The 23,011-nt window shown below is 58.5% G+C and overlaps 2 protein-coding genes and 1 long non-coding RNA gene across 10 annotated transcripts in view; 2 read left to right on the forward strand and 1 right to left on the reverse strand.

The window, feature by feature from the left end:
- Positions 1-9,290, forward strand: part of OSBPL2 (oxysterol binding protein like 2) — a 36,155-nt gene extending 26,865 nt beyond the window's left edge. For all 6 annotated transcript variants that reach the window (XM_072944533.1, XM_072944537.1, XM_072944536.1 and 3 more), the window contains 7 exons: positions 1,487-1,594; positions 2,224-2,313; positions 4,023-4,137; positions 5,650-5,778; positions 7,132-7,255; positions 8,644-8,734; positions 9,018-9,290. In XM_072944533.1, the coding sequence (XP_072800634.1) occupies positions 1,487-1,594; positions 2,224-2,313; positions 4,023-4,137; positions 5,650-5,778; positions 7,132-7,255; positions 8,644-8,734; positions 9,018-9,120 (760 nt within the window). In that variant the 3' untranslated portion in view covers positions 9,121-9,290. The remainder of the gene's footprint in view (positions 1-1,486; positions 1,595-2,223; positions 2,314-4,022; positions 4,138-5,649; positions 5,779-7,131; positions 7,256-8,643; positions 8,735-9,017) is intronic.
- A 6,839-nt stretch (positions 9,291-16,129) lies between these two features.
- LOC140687494 (uncharacterized) lies at positions 16,130-16,951 on the reverse strand. The gene is made up of 2 exons (XR_012061893.1): positions 16,910-16,951; positions 16,130-16,622 (listed from the first exon to the last, which is right to left on the reverse strand). It is a non-coding gene; the product is annotated as an uncharacterized lncRNA (long non-coding RNA).
- Positions 16,952-17,247: 296 nt separating this feature from the next.
- ADRM1 (ADRM1 26S proteasome ubiquitin receptor) lies at positions 17,248-22,930 on the forward strand. Of its 3 annotated transcripts, none has more exons than XM_072944538.1 (10): positions 17,248-17,361; positions 18,125-18,338; positions 19,066-19,182; positions 20,459-20,582; positions 20,867-20,953; positions 21,443-21,524; positions 21,710-21,942; positions 22,147-22,304; positions 22,424-22,526; positions 22,686-22,930. In XM_072944538.1, exons 2-10 carry the CDS (start codon positions 18,126-18,128, stop codon positions 22,790-22,792), a joined length of 1,224 nt encoding a protein of 407 aa, XP_072800639.1. In that variant the 5' UTR covers positions 17,248-17,361; position 18,125; the 3' UTR covers positions 22,793-22,930. The 3 variants fall into 3 exon arrangements, with proteins under 3 accessions (XP_072800639.1, XP_072800640.1, XP_072800641.1); XM_072944539.1 differs by lacking the exon at positions 17,248-17,361 and adding an exon at positions 17,570-17,923; XM_072944540.1 differs by lacking the exon at positions 17,248-17,361 and adding an exon at positions 17,570-17,810.
- Positions 22,931-23,011: the final 81 nt, after the last annotated feature.

The following is a 23,011-nucleotide window of genomic DNA, read 5'->3' on the forward strand; positions in this document are numbered from 1 at the left end:
ATGCCCTCTGGCTGAGGGCTCGTGCGTGTTCTTGGGGTGGGCAGCCTTTCCCGCGGTTGAGACGTCTTCCAAGGAGAGCTCTGGGCTGGAGACTCCGCCGGGGCCGGGCTGATCCTTGGAGAGCTCTCCTTATAAAGTCCGTGCTGATTGCACCCGCCCATCCTCTCCCCTACCCCGGCGGTCTGGGCGCATGCAGCTCCTAGGGGCGGGGCGGGGTGTCTGTCGGGGTCCCGTGGGGGTGCAGTCAGGCCGCGGGCCAGACGGAACGTCTGCTTCCCAGCTTGCTTTTTGTCTGCCAGCCGGAGCCCTCAGGTCCTGGCTGCCCGCCTCTTCATAGGGCTGTTCAGACGCAGCGCTGCCACCCCCAGGGCCAGGACCACTGTGGGGAGTGGCACCAGGACCTGACCTAGTCTCAGGAGTGGCCGTCACCTTAACCGCCCCCCACACATCTGTCAGCTCTCAGACCAGCCCTGGACGAGTGTAGGAAGGGGTGACGTGGGGCTCAAACTCCAGGAGGGGGAGCAGCAGGGACCATGTCCGCGCCGCCTGTGCATCTTCAGTCCCACCTCAGCACTCCCCATCCCATGTCGCTCAGAGCCTCGGCCAAACCCGAGTCTCGAGTCTCGCAGCCGCGTGGTGTGGCAGGCCCGTCGCAGACTCAGTCCAGGCCAGGTGCGCAGCAGCTCCCCGAGGGGTGGGCCTGTAAGGAAGCTCCTGGTGTGGTTTTGCTTCCTGGGGCCCCCCTGGCTGAGGAGCCCTATCTCCCCAGTACTGCCCCCCTGCCCCGTGCACCTCGGGCAGAAGTCCCTCGGCGGGGAGGGCAGCCCCTTCAGGGAGATGTGCTTGTCCCGCGTGGTCTTGGCTTTCTCAGGGGAGGCGTGGGGAGCTGGAAAGTTGCAGACCTTCTGGGTTCTGCTGGGAAATTCAAGGAAATCCAAATATTCGTCACGAAATGCCAGTGTGCTTCGCGGCTTCCGCCCTCGGTTACAGCTCTGACGCAGCCCCGGGCCTGGTGGTCTGCTCCCCTCACGTTTGTGGGGTTTCTTTTCTCCTGGGGAGGCGTCTGGGGAGGACGCAGGCTGGTGGAGAGGTGTGTGCACGCCCAGCCCCCACTCCCCGCCCCGCACGGCGCCTCGGGCCGCCAGGGCCAGGTGCCCAGGACCGCGCTGCTCCCGCAGGACGGGGCTGAGGGGCTGTTCTGTTGGCAACTTCACAGGAAGCCTCTTGTCTTCGTCTGCCTTTTATTGCTTATTAATGTGTCTCGACATTGAAGTAGAAAGCTTTGTTGATGCTACAAAGGAAAGAAGGACATTTCAAACAAACGTGAAACATTAGCTGCTGTTGGAGGGAGTTCAAAGCAGTGTTCTGCCCTTCGCCAGGTTTTAAGTCAATTACGGTTTAATTCCGTCTGGTACTTTGCTTTTGAGGTCACACAGTGTCTTTGCTTTGCTGGCCTCTGATGCACCTGTTCTTGGGCTTGTTTCAGACATAACGAAGCCTACACCTGGACCAACCCCACCTGCTGTGTGCACAACGTGATCATCGGGAAGCTCTGGATAGAACAGTACGGGACGGTGGAGATCGTGAACCACAGGTAGCGGCCACGGCCCCGGGGCGCCCCGTGGTGCCTGCTGCACCCCAGGCCGTGTTCTCCTGCTCCTCCGGGCTCCTCGGGGTCCCCCCACCATCGCTCGTGCCCCTCAGCTTCAGGCAGGAGACCTCACGCGGGTGGCGGCTGGAGCTGATTCTGATCGGCATCGGCAGGAGCCGCCAGCAGCGCGCCACATGGGTGCTCGCTCTGCTCGCAGTCACAGCCGTTCATCTGCTTTGATGTTGTAACCTGCACTGCAGATCCGTGTGATCGCCAGTGAGAAGGCTTGCCCACTGTCCAGCCTGCCTTGCCTTGTACTCCTGGAAGCTCCTGGCTGGCTGGCTTTGTTTTTTAACAGCTTCGTTGAGATATAATTTATGTATCATACAATCCACCCACTTAAAGTGGACATTCAGATGATTCTTAGGAAACGTTCTGAATTGTGTAGCCGTCACCACAAGGCCATGCTAGGACATTGCCATCACCCGGGAAGGTCCCCGTGCCTGTCTGCGGTCACTCACCGCGCTGCCCCTGTGCCGGGCAGCACCCGCCTGCGCACGCTCTCTCTCTCTCTTTACCTTTTCTGGACGTGTGGTGGCCACAATAGAAGCCTGTGTTTGTTTTTCCCACAGAACTGGAGACAAGTGTGTGCTTCACTTTAAACCATGTGGACTGTTTGGAAAGGAACTTCACAAAGTGGAAGGCTACATTCAAGACAAAAAGTAGGTCCGCACGTGGGTTGGATCACGGGGTGCAGTGCCGCGTGCGTTCTCCACGAAAGATGGCATTGTGAGGGGGACGTCTGTCCGTGGTAGAAAAGTTACGACTCTTGTTCAGGAAACAGCATTTCTTCGCTGAGCACAAAGGAGACAGGGCTAAGCTAGGTGTGATTTCTCGGTGCGTGATGGAGCGGCTCCCCGCTCTTGAGGGTGAGAGATCTGGGCCTGTTTGGCTGTGATGAACTGGACGTGAGAGGTCAGACGTCTCCCTGTTGCCGGCGCCACGGCCGCACAGGCAGAGCGAGGTTTTAGAGTCTGACCCTGCGTGTCCTCCTCCTGCTGGCCTCGCTTGTCTGCTGTCAGGCGAGACGCGAAGCCCCGCTGACGAGCACTGTGCTCGTGTGGCTGCCTGTCCATCTGTGAGCCGGAGTCTTCCAGCGGTTTGGGGAGCAGAGGAATGGCCAGTACTATTTTAACAAATTTTCTGGGTTTCCCCCAGTTAGTTACCTCATGTGTTAGGTCTCAAATTTCTCTTTTTTTTCAGTAAGTAGTTTGGGCCATATAATGGCTGTCAGACTCCTCCCAGCCCCTAACGTCTGTACATTCTCCAGCAGAAACAAGTCTCCAGGCCAAAGCGGTGGGCACTCTTGCTCCACCCACCCTGGTGCCAGGCATTCATTTGTTCAGATGGCCTTAACATGCCTCTAGACTCAAGGTCAGACCACTGTACCCATTGAAATGCGTCAGGGCTCAGTGTGCGGACCTCACAGGACAGTGGTCCTGTTGGTGGGACCAGCGTGGACAGCTCTGTGAGTGGCCTCTCCCTGCGGAATCTGCCCAGGGAGAGGCTGGTCAGCGCATCCGCGGACACGACATCAGGGCCACGCCCCCCCAGCCCTCAGCGAGCCGTGCAGACCCAGATCTGAGTTTCTGGTTTTCCACCCCAAATTGGACTGAGCTCCTTCCTAAAGTCCTCCAAGCTGGCTGCTGCAGGAAGCTGGCCACGACTCCCCACCTGCCAGCTCTCCGGGCCGAGCCTCCGGGACACAGGTGCCCTCCTGGTATGTCCTGTAGCTGGTGGAGCAGAATTTCCAGGGATGGAGTGGCCACTGTGTTCTCTCCCCTCCAGGCAGAGGCAAAAAAGAAAAACAAGGGCCCAACACGGTTGGCATTGTTCCTTTGGAACCAGGCTGAGAGCTCCTGGTGGCTGATCTAGAAAGATCTCTGGAGGTTATTGCTAAATGAAAAGTGCAGGCGGGTGCCGACAGGGGCGTCCGCCTGTGGTCATGAAGATAAGACAGTGTCAGCTGAGCAGAAGGGCTGTGCGTGGCATTTATAGAAAAGGGCTGCAGGACGCGCGGCATGTGGAACTGTGGCGTGTCTTTGAGGCAGTAATCAGGCGCGTCAGCTGTTTCACACCTGCCCCCGCCCTGTGCCCGCAGCCTGTCTTCCTCCCTTCTGGATTTTGTACCTTCATTTCTGCATTTCTGCTTTGGTGTGAGCACGAATAGTCAGTTTCAAACGGCATGAAAAGAGATGCTAGAATGCAGCGTTCCACCTTTGCTTTTGTGTCCAGTGATCTCCCTGAAGTTCATAAGAAGACATGCCAGAACAGGGACTTAGTCCATGGTCAAAATTAAGGTGCTGCTTGCTTAGATGAAGAGTTTATAACTGCTGTGAACTTGGTTTTAAAACTCCCCCTTTGACCACAGCAGGAAGAAGCTCTTTATGATCTATGGCAAGTGGACGGAGTGTTTGTGGGGCGTGGACCCTGGTGCCTACGAGTCCTTCAGGAAGCAGGAGAGGAGAGGCGACTCCCTGAGAAAGGTGAGGCCGGTAAGGGGCTGCCGGTGTGGGCGTCCCCGGCGGGGCGGGGGGGCCCATCCGATGGCCCGGGCCGGCCCTGCTGGAGGCCAGCTCTGGGGAGTGGCCGTGCCTGCCCCTCACTGGGGGTGCAGGGCCTTTGCAGCCTGGCTGGGAAGGAGCGATGCGCAGAGCCCCGTCTAAGAGTGAGGTGCCCGTCTGCCTGAGTCTCGGCAGGCGGGGAGTTTGCCTGCATCCTGGCCGTGTGAGGCTGCCCTTGGAACCCCGGCCCGGCTTCCCTGGGGCTCATCCTTCTGAGCATCTATCCCTCTGGGCCGTTTTTTCCTGGGTACTTACTGATAAATCTCCTGTCTCCCCGCACCCTGTTAGCTTTGACCTATTAAATGTCACGTGAATGTCATCTCTGCGTTTTCACTTCTGAAGACCAGGCCACATATCCAGCAGTCGGAAGATTTTGGCGAGCATATTTTGAAATACTGATTACCTTAAGACTAGTTCTTCTTGAGCCTAAAATTGGGAGTCAGTTCAAAAGAGGTGTCATTTTTTTCTAGATAATAAATTAGAATGTACCAAACCCCAGGTATTCAATATTTATCTAACAAAATATTCAACCTCTGCTAGGACTTTCAGTGTGTTTTAATATCGTGTTATTTCGTGTGTGCCGTTAGACGTCTTTTAAAATAATGCTCTTTTAAGTTAAAACAAAGTTCCATTTAAAACTCTACAGTAGAACGTTGAATCTGCTTAGTGATGTCTCCTAAGCATTGGCTTAGCTTTCTTGCTCCTTTGGGCAACCTCAGGATGAGATGGAGGTTCTGTGGACACCTCTCGTTGAGCTGTGTCTTTCCTCAGCTTCTGGCATCAAACCACACCCCCACGGGCAGCGGTGCCAGGCCCTGCACCGGGTTGGGGGGGCGTCCCTGGTCGAGTCTGCCACCGTCTCAGTGTGCTCTCCTAACGGCTGCTTGAATGACCTCGCTCTTCCTTCTCCAGGTCCCACTGATTTTGACAAATGAGTGCAGTTGTAACTTATATTAATTTTTAAATTTTGTTTTGTTTTGGGTGGGGAAGTAATTTTACTTATTTATTTATTTATTCTTAGAGGAGGTGCTGGGGATTGAACCCAGGACCTTGTGCATGCTAAGCATGCGCTCTACCACTTGAGCTATACCCTCCCCCAGTTGCATCTTTTCATTAAGATGCGCTCTCCAGTTGGGGTTCGGGCTAGAAAGGCTAAGATACCGTGAAATCAGCCAGTATGGCTCCCTTCTCGGCTGAGAGCAGAACCACGGCCTGTGGGGAGGCCCTCGGCCCAGACATGACCGCTCAGGAGATTTACCCTGAGCTGTCTGAGACGGTGTCCCCCCACCCAGTGGTGGTCAGACTCCGGAGACCATGCCCCCAAGGAGAGGGCGAGCAGTCCTCTGTGCTCACCCTGCGCGGGGCTGGGAGCTGGTGCTGGGGAGCCCGGGAGAGCTGCGCTCCGGCCACCACACTGGGTGCTCTGTCTCTCAGGATGACGTCCCCGAGAAGGCTGATGGCGATGTGGTGGACGCCGTGCCGGAGGCGCAGGACACCGTGCAGGTCATTCCAGGCAGCAAGCTGCTCTGGAGGGTCAACACCCGGCCCCCTAACTCCGCGCAGGTGCGTGCCCCCCCCCCCGCCTGCCAGCTGCCTCGGGCCATCGTCCCAGAGCAGAGAGTCCCTTGTAACCTGGGGGCTCCCTGCCCTCACAGAGCCAGGTCCTGACCCCGCCCAACGCATCACGGTGACACTCGGCCCATGCACACACCACAGTACCCGCGCCACACTGCGTGCCCTGGGTCTACACTGGCAGCACCTGACCGAAATAGTTTCCAAATTGATTTTGAGGATATCTCTCTGACTTGTCTATTTAGGTGCTTAAATACATTTTGATACTTATTTTGGAAAATTGCGCTTATAATTTGGGTTACATCTAATACATTTGTTATATTACATACAATGATGTAGAATATGTAAAAATAATGCAATGATTGAATATAATAACGTGTAATGAATTACACGTTATTTTAGTGTGTAAGTTGTATGTTGTTTGTATATATAATACATATACAACGTACGTTAAATTTTTCTTATATCACATCCTATAAGCAAAGCACAGTGTGTAAAATAAAGGAAACAAAATGAAACATTCACCGATAAATACGTTACCTCAGCACAGCCACTGTTGTAACTTTAGTAGAATACAAGATAGTATAAAATAATAGGGAAAAAAAGCTGATGTTGAAAAATGGCGCTCCATCCCTTGGCTCTGCGAGTATTTACTGAGTCGGCGCGAGTGGGCCCAGTCGCTGGGGGCGGGACAAGCAGAGAAGAGGCAGGTGAGGACCCAGCCCCCGGCCCCACAGGGAGGCCGGGCCGTTAGGAGGTGCCTGGGGAGCAGGCCGGCGTGGGGCCTGGGGTGCTGGCGTCAGTGCTGATGGAGTGGCAGGTGGGCCTCCTTGGGACGGGGAGACGTTGAGCAGGGACCTGGGGGGGCAGGGCGGACCGTGTGGCTACTGGGCCTTGGTCGGGCAGAGGGGGCGGCCGGGGCCCGAGCAGGAGCTCCACTGTCCGTGGGGCACCATGGGGTCATTTGAGCAGCGAGGGGACCCTGGGCAAGAACAGAAGGGGGCGTCCAGGGGGAGGCGGGTCCCAGGGTCCCGGCTGTCAGAGGTGCTGAGTTTGTTTCTCTCAGACACCACAGGAGACTGAGCAGACAGCCGTGCAGACTGCAAGTCAGGGTGAGGGTCTGGGCAACCTAAGAAGGGAGACCCCCCAGGGGTTGGAGGGGAGCCCCCAGAGCCAACCCAGCAAGCACATGTCCTGCCCTGGGCGACCTTGACAGGAGCACCTCCAGTGACCCAGTGATGCTCACTGCTTTGAAGAGGTTCAGAGTGTCTGTGGCTTCGAGTTGTGAGCGGTGCACAGAAGAGGGCACCGTTGATGGCGACACCCCTGTCCCTGTCCCTGCAGATGTATAACTTCACCAGCTTCACGGTCAGCCTCAACGAGCTGCACACAGGCATGGAGAAGATCCTGGCGCCCACAGACTGCCGCCTGCGCCCCGACATCCGAGGGATGGAGAACGGCAACATGGGTGCGTCTCCGGCAGGGGCGGGCGTGTGCGTGGCGGGGCGGGGGAGCCGGGGCGCCCAGGCCTGGCTGAACCTGCAGATGCAGGAAGAGGGATGCAGTTGGTTCAACTAAACAAGCAAGCGTTAGACCTTCTAGGACAGTGCTGCCCGGATGCCTGTGGCGAACGAGAACATGCCTAGCCTGGCCTAGACCAGTCCTCTTATAAATAAGATTGCATTACTAGAAACATGGAATGAAAATGAATACCTACAAGATCCAAGTCTCCTATTTTCTTTGTAGGTTCGACAGAGAATAAGGTGATATTTCAAAAACCAGACATGTTATTTAAAAGCCATGCAGCATGTGAGCAACAGGGGATTCAGGGCCACCGACTGTTATGTATAAAAGGAGCAACAAGGGCGCATCGAGCAGCACAGGGCGTGCAGCCAGCGCTTTGCGATCATTACAAGTGGAGCGTGACCTTTAGCAACTGCGCATCAGTGTATTGTCCACTGTAACTTACATATGAGAAAAGAAAGGAAAAAGGAAAATGACGACTCAGGTTGAAGTGAGGAGTGAAGGGGAAAGAAAGGGGAATACACTGGTTTGTGGCTTACAGCCCCCAGGGTGGAGTTAATGATTCTGTTTAAACAGACGCAGATTGAAGGTTTTGTTTTAAGTTCCGGTTTTAACGATAACCTTTAGATCAAAAATAAAGAGTTTTCCAAGTATTAGAATAAACACACGTTCAAATAAAAAGGTCACGCATCAGGGAAGCCCCTGATCCGGTCAGCCCCGGGGCTGTGACAGATGCTGGTCCCACGCTGGCCCCTCTCTGCGAGGACGCTGACCGGCCGGGGGCCCCTGTGCTTGCTTCCTGCACGTGGCTTGCCGTCGGCCAGGCCATGCGCCACATCTGTCGTGTGACCGGGGTGTGTCCCGGTGGCTCCAGTAAAGGAAGTGCTTGTGGAGGAGGCTGATGGGTGGCTCCCCGCTCCTTCCAGTGAGGCCGGTGGTGCCTCGGGAACCAGCACAGCAGTGCCCCCCAGGGTCGAAGGTCCGGTGGCCCGTCATCCCTGAGGGAGGTGGCCCTGCGCTGTGCCCCGGGGGTCACCACAGGCGCCGCCCCGAGGGGAGACAGGCCGCCGAGCCGCCCACCTGCCCTTGGTGTCCAGGAACGCACTACCCGTCCAGCCCGCTGTGCCGAGGTCTGGGCCTCGCCGCGTCCTGCTCTCAGGCCTGGTTTCCTGTGACGGAATTTACGTCTGTGGTTTCTTCCCCTAAGTGCGGCTTCTCACCTGGGGTCGGAGAGGGGTCCCGTGTGTGCTGTCTCAGCCCCCGGCCTGCTCGACGTGCACCCGACATGCCTGTCACCTGAGTCCTCACCCTGACCCTGTGCTTGCGCCCTAGACCTGGCAAGCCAAGAGAAGGAGCGGCTGGAGGAGAAGCAGAGGGAGGCCCGGCGGGAGCGGGCCAGGGAGGAGGCCGAGTGGCAGACGCGGTGAGGCACCCATTGGCCACGGGCGGGGAGGGGCATGGACACCTACTCACCCGGGGGGCGTGAGGGGGCCCACACCCCCCACCTGGGGCAGAGATGGGAGCCCACACCACCCCCCCACCTGGGGCAGAGGGGGGTCCACATAACCCCCCCACCTGGGGCAGAGGGGGGCCCACACCCACCCTGGTGCTGCCTACCTAGAGGGGTCACACTAAGCTGAAGAAAAGACCAACAGCCATGTGTCCCTGTGTCCGCTGGCTTGCTGACCACCTCCTCTGTGTCGCAGGTGGTTTCACCGAGGCAGTAACCCTTATACCGGGACCCCCGACTGGCTGTACACAGGGGGCTACTTTGAGCGGGATTTCTCAGGCTGCCCAGACATCTACTGAGGGGCTGGACCGACCCCCGGACCCGAGACTGAGAGGCTGGCCTCTGTCGAGCGGCTGCTCTGACCTTCGGTCATGGCAGAAACCAGCTTTTCCAAGGGCTGTTCGTGGAGATAGCACTGTCCCTGGTTGAGGATTTAATTCTAATTAACTATTGATTGCCAAACATTTTACTACTGTTGCAGTCTCTTCATAAAGCTTCACTTGGGATCATCATATTTCCATTAAGGTTTGAAAAGGAAAATTCTTACAGCTCCCTTTCATGTGACAGAGGCCGGCTGGGCTCGCTTAGCTTACAGCACCCTCTTAATTATTAAAGTTATAACTGAAGGAAGTAGCAGGCAGGGGTCCACATTCCTCCTTGCCATGCAGCGACAGAGGGCTTCTGAAAGCGTTTGAATGTGAAGCAGTAACAGGAAAAGATGGATCCTAACCCTGCACGCAGCTTCACAAAGGCTGGGAGTCGCTGTCTAAATTGTGGTGACCCCAAAGTGAAGGTTTTCAAAGCGTCAGATTGAAAGAAATGAGAAGTTGTCAGAGTCTGTATTTTTTACCAGTCTTCAATAATGTAAAGATTACTTTTGAAATATTTAAGTTAAAACTGCTTGAATAGTATTTTGCTGAAGAGCAAGGTACGTGTTAATCACCACTCGTACACTGTCCAAAATGAAGCGTTACCACGACAACCGAGGGTGGCCCGCTACACCGAGTCCTTGACCGAAGGTCCCCAGCCGGCTCCCGACCCTGAAGGGAGCCCGCCTCCGGCCATGGCTGCCCCTCTTGTCACCGGGGCCCCAGTCCCCGCAGGCCATGCCCCGCCACAAGCAGGAGTCCTCGCTCACGTCCACCTGTCCCCACGGCCCTCGTGGCCCCGTCTCCCCAGCATGCACGTATGGAACACACGGGCCTGGGCCGGGCACCGGGGGAGGGCCGAGCGGATTGCATCCGGCTGTGCCGTCCGTCTCTGCACGGTCTGCGCCCAGTGATCGACCTCTGTCTGCAGACAAGCCAGCCCCGTCCACGCTAGAGCTCTTTGAATGGAAGACAGTCTCACGCATGTGCACACGCAGTTGTGTGGAGCGGTGGGTTCTCAGCGAGAGGGTGTCGTCATTGTGTGTCCAAGCTCCAAAACCACATTTGTAATTAAAACACTTTGAAAAGTGAATCCTTGTTCTGAAGGCTGATTCTGTCCCTTTGGAGACCAGGAGCGTGGTGTGGTGTCAAATCTGGGAGCATGTACCCAATGGGACCTGCACGGGTGGCTGGCGACCGGCAGAGGCCTCCGAGGACACGTGGTTTGACATTACGCAGAGAGGAGATGTTGAGACACCTGGGCGCTAGGATGGGAGCTGCCAGCCTCTGAGTGGGGAGACGCAGCCAAGCCAGCCTCCTGCAGGAAGGGGTGAGCCAGGGGTGCCGAGGGGGCAGCGCAGGACACGTCTCCAACAGCGGCACTTGGGCAGCTTGGCAGCTTCCGTGGATCCCGTTTTTCGGCACCTCCAGGAATTTGTCGTCTGGCTTGCACCTCTGGGTCCTCCCTGAGGTCAGGTTCCAGAGTGTGGCTGGTTCAAGAGTCAAAGGAGAAAGGGCAGGACGGCTGTGGACACGGAAGCTCGGCCATTACGGTTCTAAGAAAGTTTCTCCATGGAAGATGCTCTTTAAAGGACGCCCACCCACAACAGGCGTGTTTGGCCCATGTGGGAAGTGGTGGCCTTGCTATTGGCCCCCATTGTGACTGTGGCTTTGACAAAGGGCCTGGGGGCTCTTTAGAGCCATCCTGTAAGTCAGGACATCCTTGGGGGATAAAAAGCAGAGCACACTTTTCCCGAGGAACTTCATGTTTTGGTTGTGCTCCTTTGAAGGTGGGATTCAGTTACATGCCCACTGATTCAGTGGACACTTACCGCGAACCATCGGGGGGGTCAGCCATGCGAGGCAGACATGTCAGAGCACATTTCATGGAAATGTGAGTGTTAGGCACATGCTGGTGCTGGCTGGATTTAACAGGCCGCCTGGCGTCTGGTCATGGCTCGGCTGCTGGGCCACATAGGTCTGGCCCAGGAGGGGCACTGTTCTCCGGGTGGGGTCAAGGGTCAGGGCATCACCGGCACCGGTGGGCTCCTTGCTTGGGCATGGCCCCATGACGAGAAGGTCGCAGAGAAGCAGGCCCTGGCCCTCACCACTTCACCGCGCTTCGCTACAAAAGCCAGAACCCTGCAAGTTACCTCTGGGCTCTGAGGGGCACAGGAGAGGTGGCCCTGCTTCTCTGCAGGATCACAGGTCTTGCCGGGTGGTGGCCGAATGTGACCGTGTGTTACCACAGCTGCCACAGAGACACGGAAGCCTGAAGTGGCCCCAGGCAGGTTTTCCTGGCCACCGTCTCCCTTTCAGACTGTCCCCAAAGCTCATGATGCCTGTGTTCTGAAAGGATCTGCCCGGCACACAATCTGGGGCGAGGAGACAATGTGGGCCCAGCAGGCCCAGCACTCGGAGAAGCACCAAGCGCAGCACTGGTGGCTGTGGGGAGCCCTGGGCTGGCCCCGGGCCGAGGCCACCGGCCACTTGTCAAGTGAGTTCAGAGCTACACTGCTGGGGAGGCATTAACCACAAGCACAGGCGACATGCCACCTGCTTGCTGGGTCCCCATCAGGACACAGGTCAGGAAATCAGAGCAGGAGGAGAGAAAGGCCGGGAGTCTCCCCGAGAGCCAGCCAGCCCTCCCATCACCCCAGCGAGAAGCTTCCTCGCAGAACTCCTGCTCCTGGGGAAAGTGCTCCCCACAGAGAGGGAGATTCACAAGGCCCACGTCTCCACGAGGAACAGCGAAACGAAGAAACGGTGTACAATGCTGGTAAGCTTCCCCGAATCACGCCCCAGCGCCCTCGCCCTGCTAAGCTGCGCGGCCGGGGGGAGGGCGCAGCACCTGCAGAGCCGTCTCCTGCTTGGAACTGACGTCTGGCCGCACAGGCGCGTTCTGTCGGCAGAAAGGTCTCCCTAGTCCTGGCGTCTCCTGTCTCAACATGGAGACCTCCAGACACCTTCCAGAGCACCCTTCTGTGTCCACAGTGGGCATGAAGACTGGGGGCCTCCAATCACAGAGCCCGTGCACGTGCCCGCAGCACGTCGGCGGGCCTCGCCGCCTCCCACGTTCTGCCTGTGAGGGTTTTGCAGAGTGAAAATGCCATCTTGGTGTCTCTTGGTGCGAGTTGCCGGGACACACTGCTCCTTTGCCTCTTTGGGAACCGACTGTCCCAGACGTTTAGGGAAGGGCTACCCAGTCTCCGCGGAGGATGACCGTGCAGACGGGAGCCTCCCTCCATTGCTGTGCGTGTGCTGGGCTGGTCTCCACTGAACGGTTCAGCCTGCCAGCACTACACGAAGTGTCAGGCAAGAAGGGATGCTGGTGAATGGGGATTGATCTGAACGCTTTGACGATCTGTAGTAACGGTCAATATTCATCTGTATTCTCAGATTCTTTTGGGGGACTGGACAGAACCGTGGAGAGAAGTCTTAAACCCGAGCTCAGAATAAAGATTCTTTGAAAATGGGCGGTAGCTGACATTTGTCTTGCACTGAACAATTTTCCACCATCTCGGTGACCCCGGCCCCTCTGGGAAGGACTGCGCGTGGGCTGTGGACATGTCCTCGAGCCACAGCATCAGGCGTTTGGCCTGTGTGTCCTGTAGGACTGGCCCAGCGGACGGGACGGATTGTTTCAGAAGACTGCTCATTACAGCAGAGGGGATTCGGGGACACCTGGGACACTGTCAGGTGGTCCCCGTGAAGGATGAAGAGGTCGGGGCTGTCTGAGCCGCCGGCAGCCCTGACTGACCATCTGTCTCTCTCCTGGGGCTCGGACCCCATGGCTGGAAGCAGGAAATGCCCAGAATGAGGTGTGAGTGACTCTGGGTCCCTGTGCCCCACCGCTGCCCTTGGCGCCCAGAAGCTGTGTGCTTCGCAGGAGGCACTGTTCCCAGCAGCCACGGTGGCTCCGGGCAAAGGGACAGACAGTCCACGCAGCTGTAATGCCCTCGGCAGGCCCAGGTGCATGGATGCGGGGCTCCGCTGTGTCTGATGCTGGGAGCACAGAGTCCTGAGCCCTGACAGAGCCCGGGTCTGGTGTCCTGGGTGCTTAATCCCCACAATTACCGTCCAGTCCAACCCACTGAGGAGGAAAGCGTGGCTCGCCTGAGCTTCACAGCAGGTGAGTGGAATCCAGCCCCCCCATTCAGGGACGCTCGCCCTGTGTGCAGCTGACAAGCTCACACCATCTCGTAACCGCCAGCACGGTCATGCGCAGTTAGGTGACGAGCGTTTCGAGACCACTCCCGGGGGGGAAGGACTGTCTCCTCAACAAGTGTGCAGGGACCCGGGTGTCCCCGCGCGGAGGGACGGCGCTGAGCCGACCTCGCGTACAAAAGCAAACGGCAGCTGGCTCAAAATGCGTCGAAGATCTAAATGTGAGACCTGAACAGTAAAACTCTCACAAGAACATGGGGCACAAACCCCCAAGTTGGAATCTGGCAGCAGTTCCTTGGCTGTGACACCAAAGGCACAAACAACAACAACAAAACAGACAGATGGGACGGCATGAAAAGCTAAGCATTTTCTGTGCTTCAGGCATGATCATCAGAGTGAAAAGGCAGCCCCAGGACGGGAGAAAATGTTTGGAAACCGTGCATCTGCTACCAGATTAATAGCCAGGATATATAGCGTCCTCCTCAAATTCAGTAACAGCAGCAGCAATAAAAAACCAACCTGACTCAAAACTGAGTGAGACGGGGAGCCGGCGTGCAGCGGCAGAGCGTGTGCTTGCCGCACCCGGAGTCCTGGGTTCAGGCCCCAGTACTTACATCAAAAAAAAAAAAAAAAGCAAGAGCTTACCAAACACTTCTCCAAAGAAGACACACATGTGGCCAACATGCACATGGAAGCATGCTCAGCTTCATGAATCATCAGAGACGAAAACTGAAATGAGAGGCCACCGCACACACGTTAAGGTGGCTACTGTCAAAAAGACAGAAAACAGAAATACAGAAGGCCACCCAGAAAGCAGCAGGCTTCGGCGAGCATGTGGAGCAACAGGAGCAATTGCGCGCTGCTGGCGGGAACGAAACGATGACAGCCACTGTGGCCAGCAGAATGGTGGTTCCTCAAAAAATTAAAGACAGAACTACCACGTGACCCAGCAACTCCATGTGAGTGTTTACTCAAAAGAATTGAAAGCAGGGTCTTGAAGAGACATCTGTGCGCTCGCGTCCACAGCCGCATCATTCAGCTGAATCGTGGAAGCAGCCCCAGCGCCCACGCTGAGGGCTGGACAAGCAAACTGCGGTCTGTGCGCACATGCCGCGGGAGGGTACTCAGCCTTAAAAGGGAAGGAAGTTCTGACCCAGGCCACAGTACGCATGAAACGTGAGGACGCTGTGCTGAGTGAAGAAAGCAGTCACACAAGGACACAGCCTGTGTCAGCTCCTGTATGTGCGGTGCCGAGAGCAGTCAGGTTCACAGAGGCAGAAGGCAGGTGGTGCCGGGAGGGCTGGGTGTGGGGAGCTGGTGTTGAAGGGACGGAGCTTCAGTTCTACAAGATGAAAAGCGTCTGAAGATGGACGGTGGTGACGGTTTCCCAACACTATGAACGTATTTGCTACCACTGAACTCGACACTTAAAAGTGATCGAGGCGGTAAATTTTCTTTATGTGTATTTTACCACAATAAAAACAAATTGGAAGACCATCATCAGTGGCTGGCAGGGGCTCCGGAGGAGGGAGGGCCGGGCAGGCAGGGCGCAGAGGGCGGCGCTGCGGGACGGAGGCGAGCCTTTCAGCGTTAGTCTCAGCCGTGGGGCTACGAGACCACGAGTGCACCCAGATGTGAACCGCGGGCGACAGGACATGTCTGGGCGGGAGCCTGGATTACAGCCAGTGCATCGGTCTGGGGCTGTGGGTGGTGGGGAGGCTGTTGGAGGGGGCGTATGGGAACTCTGGGCTTTCTGCTCGGTTTTTGTGTGAACCTAAAATTGCTCTAAAAAAGAAAGTCTGGTATTAAAAAAAAAAAAAAGAAAACAACAAAAACCACCTCCAAACCGTCCTCCCACATGGCTGTGCCGTTCTGTATTCCCAGCACCAAAGACTTCCCGGCTCTTGGTATTGTGCATTTTCTGGTGTTTTTAGCATTCCCATAGGTGTGTTTTAATTTGCATTTCCTTTATGAGTAGTGACATGGCCTTTCCGGCGTGTCTGGCCATGTGTACACCCTCCTCGTGAAACGTCTGGGCATGTTTTTTGCCGACTTCCGTGTTGGACCCTCCTGAGCCCCACAGGCACCGCACACCCTGCCCTTCACCGGAGGGGGCTGGTGAGGCTCAGGAAGAGCTGCAGCGTCTGCTCTTTTGTTTTGCTGTGGCTGCCGGTGGTCAGGTGCACATGGCCAGGGTCACAGAGCCCACGGCTGGGGCGGGCACACAGACTGACCTGCGTGATGCCCGGCCACCTGTATCTTGTTTCCTACTATTGATTTTCCATGGGAAGTATTGAAAGTGCATAAAGCTTGGGCATTTTTTGAGCCACCCCAGGACACAGGCTCCCTTGGCTTGAGGGGAGGAGGTGCTCATTTGGGGGCCCCTCCCAAGTCCCTGCCTTCAGGTATCTGGAAAGCTGGCTTCCCTGTGACCTCTGGGGGCAGCTTTTTAACTTTCCAAGACTGAACAAGTGGCCCCTGGCCTGCCGGCCTCTCTCTAGGGAAGCCAGATTGGGCTTTGTTTTCGTGCCCGGCTTCATGGAGCGTGGCACGCTGCAGTCTGTGGGCAGTGCACGTGCTCACACGCCGCAGCAGTGCTTTCCGTTGGCCCTTCCCCGCCTCGGTCTCTGGAGCCCTTTAGATCCTCAAAAATTACCAAGGACCTTTTGTGTAGGTGGGTTTTATCTGTGGGTAATTACCATATTAGAAATTTTAAAATACACATTAACTAATTTAAAAAATAACAAACCCATTTCTTATTAACACAAAATAATATTCTTAAATGAAAAACAGCTATATTTTCCAAAACAAACAAACAAAAAAGAGTGAATCTTAGACCACAAGACAATGGATACAGAACTTGAGGTACTTTGTCCATTAGAATATTATTCAGGAGTGAAGATGAGTGAGTTAGAGCTATGAATACCAACATGAATAAATCTTAGAAACGTTGAAAAGAAAGATTCTTTTCCCTTTTATACCGTTTATGAAAAGCTTAGTAAAAACTTCTACGTATGCATACGTAGACAGTAAGCCATCAAGCCGGGTGGGGGGACGGAAGCACGCAGGCCCTGCCGCGGGGAGGCGGTGGCCAGCGCCACCGGCGGCCTGGGCGTGGGAGGGGAGGGCGCAGCGCTCCGCAGGGCAGACGTGTAGACGACGGGGAAGATGCAAGAGCTGGGAGGGCACCCTTGCGCTTCTCTGCCTAGCTTCTCGGAGGACGCGGCCCTCACTCTGTTCTGACCCCGCTCATCAGCCTCCGGAAGCTGCACGCACAGACAGGGAATGAGGGGCAGCCACGTCCGCACTGTCATGGGGGGTCGGGGGCGTTGTGGAGCGGGGTCTGGGGGCGCCGGGCGGGACCACTGCCTGAGTCCGCGCTGTGCGCCGCACGCGCCCCCTCGAGGCCACCGCTGGTCCGGCCGGCGGTGCTGTCCACGCACCCGCGTCCGGGGCTGCGGTCGGCCACCTGTCCCACGGCACGCAAAGCCGCCCCGCCCGGCCCCAGCGGGCTAGGATCCCCCTCCCCTGACCCGGTGACGGCCTCTCTTACGTCTCGGGAGCCGGCGTCCCGCACTGACAGCCAACCCGCGAGACTGCCTCTCGCCCCGCAGGTGCCCCCGCCCGGCCCCGCCCCGCTACCCGGGTCCAACGGCCACCGCTCGGCCCGCGCTCTCCTGGCCGTTTCCGGCGCCGCCGCCAGGGGCCGCCGCCGCGCCCCTATGACACAGCAACAATAGGGGCCGCTCTAGCCCGCGTATCCCTCGCCGGCGCTTCCGCCGGAAGAGAGCGGCAGGGGCGGGGGCGGGCCTGGCGGGGCGATGAGCGGCCGCTCTCGCCAATCGCCCGCGGGCCAGCGCCCGCCCCGCGCCGACGCGGCCCAATCGGCGGCGAGAGCGGCGGGTGGGGCGGGGCTAGAGGGGTCTTCCGGCGGGGCCCGGCAGGCGCCGAGGAGGAAGAGCGAGCCCGGACGGCGCCTCTCGGCCGAGTGTCGGCGCGGGCCAGGTGCGGGGGGCGCCGGGGGCGGGGACGGTTACAGGGCGGCCGGGGGCGGGGCCTGCGCTGTCGGCGGCCCCTGTTCGGGCGCTGGGTCGCCGGGGGCCGGAGGGGCTGGGCCGGGGGCCGTGCGCGGGCGGGGGCTCTCGGGGCCCGGACTCTCGGCCAGCCCGGCCGCCGCCCCCCCCACCCCAGATGCTCGGCCCCGCCGCCCAGCGCGCAGCCGACGGCGTTGGGCATTGGGCAGTGAGGTCTGCGGGGCGGGGGGGGGGCGGCCCGGCCCGGCCCCCGCGGGGAGACACGGCGGAGTTCCCCCCGCTGCTCGGCTTTTCTTTTCTAAGGGAGCGCTGCAGCCTGCCGGGCCCGTGTCCGTCAGAAACGAGGTGTTGGCAGTGTCTCTGCCCGGTGCAAGGTTTTAAATTCTCCGGAGCTGCAGATTTAAAAGTTTATTTTTAAAAGTACGGAAAGTGGTGTTGAGGAGGGTCCCCGGCTCCGATGCGGTTTGGATGTAGAGGTTATAATTGTTCTTTGTGAAACGTGAGAAGCTGGGAACCTGGCTCCTCGGGCTCAGGTACTGCCCGGCTCGGGTCCACCCCGGCGCGAGCTTCGCAGCAGGTGTCGGACAGCTCACGCCCGCTCACTTGCTCCCAGCACGGTCGAACCCGGGGGTCCGGAGAGAGGGGCTTCCACTCCGCCCGCGACGCTTCACACTCGAGGAAGAAGTTAGGGTTTCCGTGGTAGTGACGGGTCTGCGCGCTGATCCCTCTTTCAGGATGACGACTTCAGGCGCTCTGTTTCCAAGCCTAGTGCCAGGCTCCCGTGGGTCCTCCAACAAGTATTTGGTGGAGTTTCGAGCAGGAAAAATGTCATTAAAAGGAACTACTGTCACCCCAGATAAACGGAAAGGGCTTGTGTACATTCAGCAGACGGACGACTCCCTCATTCACTTTTGCTGGAAAGACAGGACATCTGGTAACGTGGAAGACGTGAGTGTCTGGTGGCCTGCCCCTCGTCTTAGGACTTTAAGGACCCACCTAGTCTTCAGAACAGTGCGGTGTTTACAAAGGGACACCGCAGTCTGGGCGCAGGGCAGCTGTTGTGCAGTGTGGAGTGTGGGTGGGATATGTGGAACCCTGGGTTTGGTCCTCTCATCAGCTGTTTCCCTTTGCTTATGGGTCTTTCTCATCTCAACCATTGTACAGATTTCTCCTGTCGATGTGTTTGTTCCCTTTCAGCTCTGAAGATGAGGTTCCTAGAATCAGAGAAGCTGTTTAGAGGCCCTCGCCTCAGCCCTTCAGAAAGCTTTCTCTAGAGGACATTTTGTTTGGGGTTCTTTGTTCTTCAGACTCAACCATTTTTTGTTAGGTTCGAGAGCAGGTCAGGGTTGGCTTTTTAACTCATCTTAGAATACTGCTCCCAAAGTGTCTCTACTAAAAATTCCTCAAGACCTGCAAGCTCTATTTCCCTGTTGAGCACTGAGCCCCTCTCCTGGCCCTCCCGCCCTTCTTGGGGTGCCCCCGACCCTGGCTTACCTGCCCTGCAGAGACCCTGCTGGTGAGGGGCTTGGCAGACTTGCCCGTCTCTGTGTCCTGTGTCCTCCCCTCCCCACCCCCACACACTAGACACAGGATCCGGCATGTTTTCCTGGACGTTCTGGGGCTCGACGATGCTGTTTTTGTGACGTCGACTGCCTTATCCTCTGGCTTCTTGCAGGATTTGATCATCTTCCCTGATGACTGTGAGTTCAAGCGTGTGCCGCAGTGCCCCAGCGGGAGGGTCTACGTGCTCAAGTTTAAGGCGGGGTCCAAGCGGCTCTTCTTTTGGATGCAGGTTTGTGGATTTTCTTTGCATTTTATCTTTTCTCCCTGTCACAAAATGAGGCTAGGAACTTGCTTCCTGGATGGTGGGATTTGCGTTCACAAATCAGCTGGTGCTGACAAAACACCGTTGGCCTAGAACCTGGTAATTCTAATGTGTCTCCTTTTGGTGGGGGCATGGGGGCCATGGAGGGTCCAGACTCTTGTCACTGGGCTTCAGGTGCCCTTTCGAGGTACAGGATTCCCTGGCTGACAGACCACAGTGATTTTCGGGTTGGGTCCCATCTCTGCCTGTAATTGCGTGGCTCCCAGTGCTCTGTCCAGGGTTGCGAGGAGCCCGGACCAAAAGCCTGGTGGCCGTGCGTGGTCTCGCTGCCCGCCCTCCGCTGTGGGGCGCTCTGGGCGCAGTAGGGCTGCCTCGTGCCCCCGGAGGTGGGCTTGCTCGTGCAGTTGGTGTGCGTGTGCGCGCAACTTCTACGGATGTCGCCAGACTCCCTCCACAGGGGCTGAACTCCTGCCCTCCCCCCAGTACTTTCTAGAAAAGGGCAGGAAAGGTTTTCCCCTTCGTGGGCTGCGTGGCCTGTGTCGCACCTGCTCACCTTTGCCAAAGCTGTGTGACAGGGGCGTGGACAGCAAGTAAATGAATGTGTGCGGCCGTGTTGCTATAAAACTTTATTTGCAAACAGATGGGGTTGTGGTTTGCCAGCTGCTGGCAGAGAGCTTGTTTCTTCAGTTTCACCAAGAAAAGCTGTCAGACTTAGAGCACATGTTTTTCGGTTCCCTCTGCCTCGAGGGTGGGGACTGTGTTTCGCCCCCCTGCCCTGTGTCCCCGTGTCCCCAGGCCCACGGCACGTGCTTAGTGACCATTGAGTCGTGGGTGCTGTCTCGCAGTTCTGGGAGTGCTCACAGGGTGGCGCTGCCTGGTGAGCCCTGCACCCCCGGGCGCTCAGTCGGTGCCCAGCCAACTGCGGGCCAGGACTGGTCAGTGGGCAGCGGTGTGAGGAACGGGTTGTCTCATTGCATCCCATGTGTTGAGGGAGAGTTCGTGGTTTTCGTTGAGTAAGGAGCTGCGTCCTGGTGGGCGGCGGGGCGGGATCTGCGTGGGGCGTGCCCCTGGGGCTTGGGTTTCTCATCTGTACGCAGGGCGCCAGCTCCTGCGGGCACGTCAGACCGATGTTCTGGTCCCCACCCTGCAGGGCCTCTCCTTGGTGTGAGTGCCTCAGGCTCCTCGCCTCTAAGGTGCTCAGTGACCGGGGCTGCTCAGGGTGCCCGTTGAATCCTCCCCGCAGGAGCCCAAGACGGACCAGGACGAGGAGCACTGCCGGAAGGTCAACGAGTATCTGAACAACCCCCCGATGCCCGGCGCCCTGGGCGCCAGTGGGAGTGGAGGCCATGAGCTCTCCGCACTGGGCGGTAACGGTCCCCTCCTGCCAGGACGTGCTGTGAGGTCGGAGGGGATTTCAGATGGCGCGGGCCACTCGTTAAGTGAACATGGAGGCTTCCCAGTTAGAAGCTCCTCTCCCCAGTTGCAGAGTCAGTACCCGCCCAGTGGTGAAGCAGTGTGCGAGCCTGCTGGTTAGCTCGTGCTGGGGGGCACTCGCTGGGAGCTCGGCAGCCACCAGGGGCCAGCCCCGGGCCGCCGCGGTGGGCGCGCTTTGTCCGCTGGAAGCCCAGGTCTGAGCGGCTGTGTCTTCCAGGCGAGGGCGGCCTGCAGAGCCTGCTGGGGAACATGAGCCACAGCCAGCTGATGCAGCTCATCGGGCCTGCCGGCCTCGGAGGACTGGGTAACTGCCCACTGCCCCGCGGCCTGGTCCTGAGTCGGACAGCTGCCACCTGTGTTTCCTTTAAGCGTCTACCCAGCTGTTTGAGCAGCGTCTGAATGCTTGTCCTGTGTGCTGGTGTCCCTGGGGAAGGGCCTGGTTTGCCTTAGCATTGGAGCTGGGAGCTGGGCCTTCAGGGCCCCTGCCCAGTGCCCCCTCGTCTGCCTGCCTTCTGCCACCTCTTGTCTAGCTCAGGGGCTTGTTGCTTTGTGTTGGACTTGGACTGCACGTTACTTGACCCCAAGCGCCTTAGCAGGGGTGGCACAGTGGGGATCTTACTTACCTGGTAGCCCCTACTCCGTGGCCGCCCCAGGTGTGCTGTGGTCACCACCTCCCCCGTTTGTCCCTTGGCTTTAGTGTGGGGTCTTTCTGCCCCTTTGGCGAGGGGTGGGGGGAGAGGTGGGCTCTCATTCTGGGCGCAGGTCTGAGTGCATGTCTCCTTGCTCCTCGTAGGTGGGTTGGGGGCCCTAACTGGGCCAGGCCTGGCCAGCTTGCTGGGGAGCGGAGGGCCTCCGGCAAGCAGCTCTTCATCCAGGTGAGCCTCATGCCCACATCCTTGGGCGCCACCAGGTGTCCCCTCTGAGGAGGAGGCTGGATGTCGGAGACACAGAGGGACAAAATAGGCACCTGGGGGGTGGGGGGGATCCTGGCAGCATGGGGATGTGTCGTGGCACCTCTGTGGGGGCGTCGCTGCTCCAGTGTGGACTCCCCTCTTCCCAGCTCCCGGAGTCAGTCGGCAGCGGTCACCCCATCCTCCACTGCCTCCTCCACCCGCGCCACCCCAGCCCCTTCTGCTCCAGCAGCTGCCTCAGCAACCAGCCCGAGCCCCGCACCCAGTTCAGGTAATGGAACCAGCACGGCAGCCAGCCCAACCCAGCCCATCCAGCTGAGCGACCTTCAGAGCATCCTCGCCACCATGAACGTGCCGGCCGGGCCAACAGGCGGCCAGCAAGGTAACACGGCTCCTTGGCTGCAGCTGGGGTGAAGGTACCCCCGCCCACCGACTTTCCCAGGCCTGGGGCTGCGCTGCTGCCCTGCATCTGTGCTCCTCGCCAGGCCACACCTGGTAGTCCCCTGGCTCGGGGTCTGGCGTGCTCCTCCCACGGGGGCCTCTGGGCTGACCTCCAGCCGCTGATGGCCACACGCCTGTGCCCTAGTTGACTTGGCCAGTGTGCTGACGCCCGAGATCATGGCCCCCATCCTCGCCAACGCGGACGTCCAGGAGCGCCTGCTGCCCTACCTCCCCTCTGGGGAGTCGCTGCCGCAGACCGCAGAGGAGATCCAGAACACGCTGACCTCGCCCCAGTTCCAGCAGGTAAGCCGTGGCCCGGCGCCCCCACTGTGCGTGCTGGGCGGGGGACCCCGCCCAGCCGCCCGCAGTGTGGCAGGGCCCTGCCGAGCGTGACCTCAGAGGAGCCGGCTTCTCCTTCGCAGGCCTTGGGCATGTTCAGTGCAGCCTTGGCCTCGGGGCAGCTGGGCCCCCTCATGTGCCAGTTCGGGCTACCCGCCGAGGCCGTGGAGGCTGCCAACAAGGGCGGTGAGTACCTGCCCGGCTGCCTTGTGGCTGCGGCCGAGCCCGGGTTGCTTCTGTCCTTGTAGCTGGAGGGCATGGGGTGGGGTCCTGCCTCCCCGCCCCTCGGTCAGTGGCGCGGGCTGCGCTCAGGGAAGGTCGGCTCACGTCCTTCACGTGTTGCAGATGTGGAGGCGTTTGCCAAAGCCATGCAGAACAGTGCCAGCCCCGAGCAGCCAGAGGGCGATGGCAAGGACAAGAAGGACGAGGAGGAGGACATGAGCTTGGACTGAGCCGTCTGCTGCCGCCGGGGGCTGGGGGCCGGGGGCCGGGCCATGCGACCGCAGCAGTGGCTCCTGCGATGCCCCGCGCACCCTCGCACCTCCATCCCCACTTGCTAATCAATAAAAGTCTTTTCTTTTATCTGCCAACTTGGGTTTGTCTGCGTGCCCGGGGCACCGTGCCGGCCCGTCCTCACTGTGGCCAGATGGGAGCTGCGGTGAGAAGCTTCT

This window comes from Vicugna pacos, chromosome 19 (assembly GCF_048564905.1).
Source record: "Vicugna pacos chromosome 19, VicPac4, whole genome shotgun sequence".
Lineage (NCBI taxonomy): Eukaryota > Metazoa > Chordata > Mammalia > Artiodactyla > Camelidae > Vicugna > Vicugna pacos.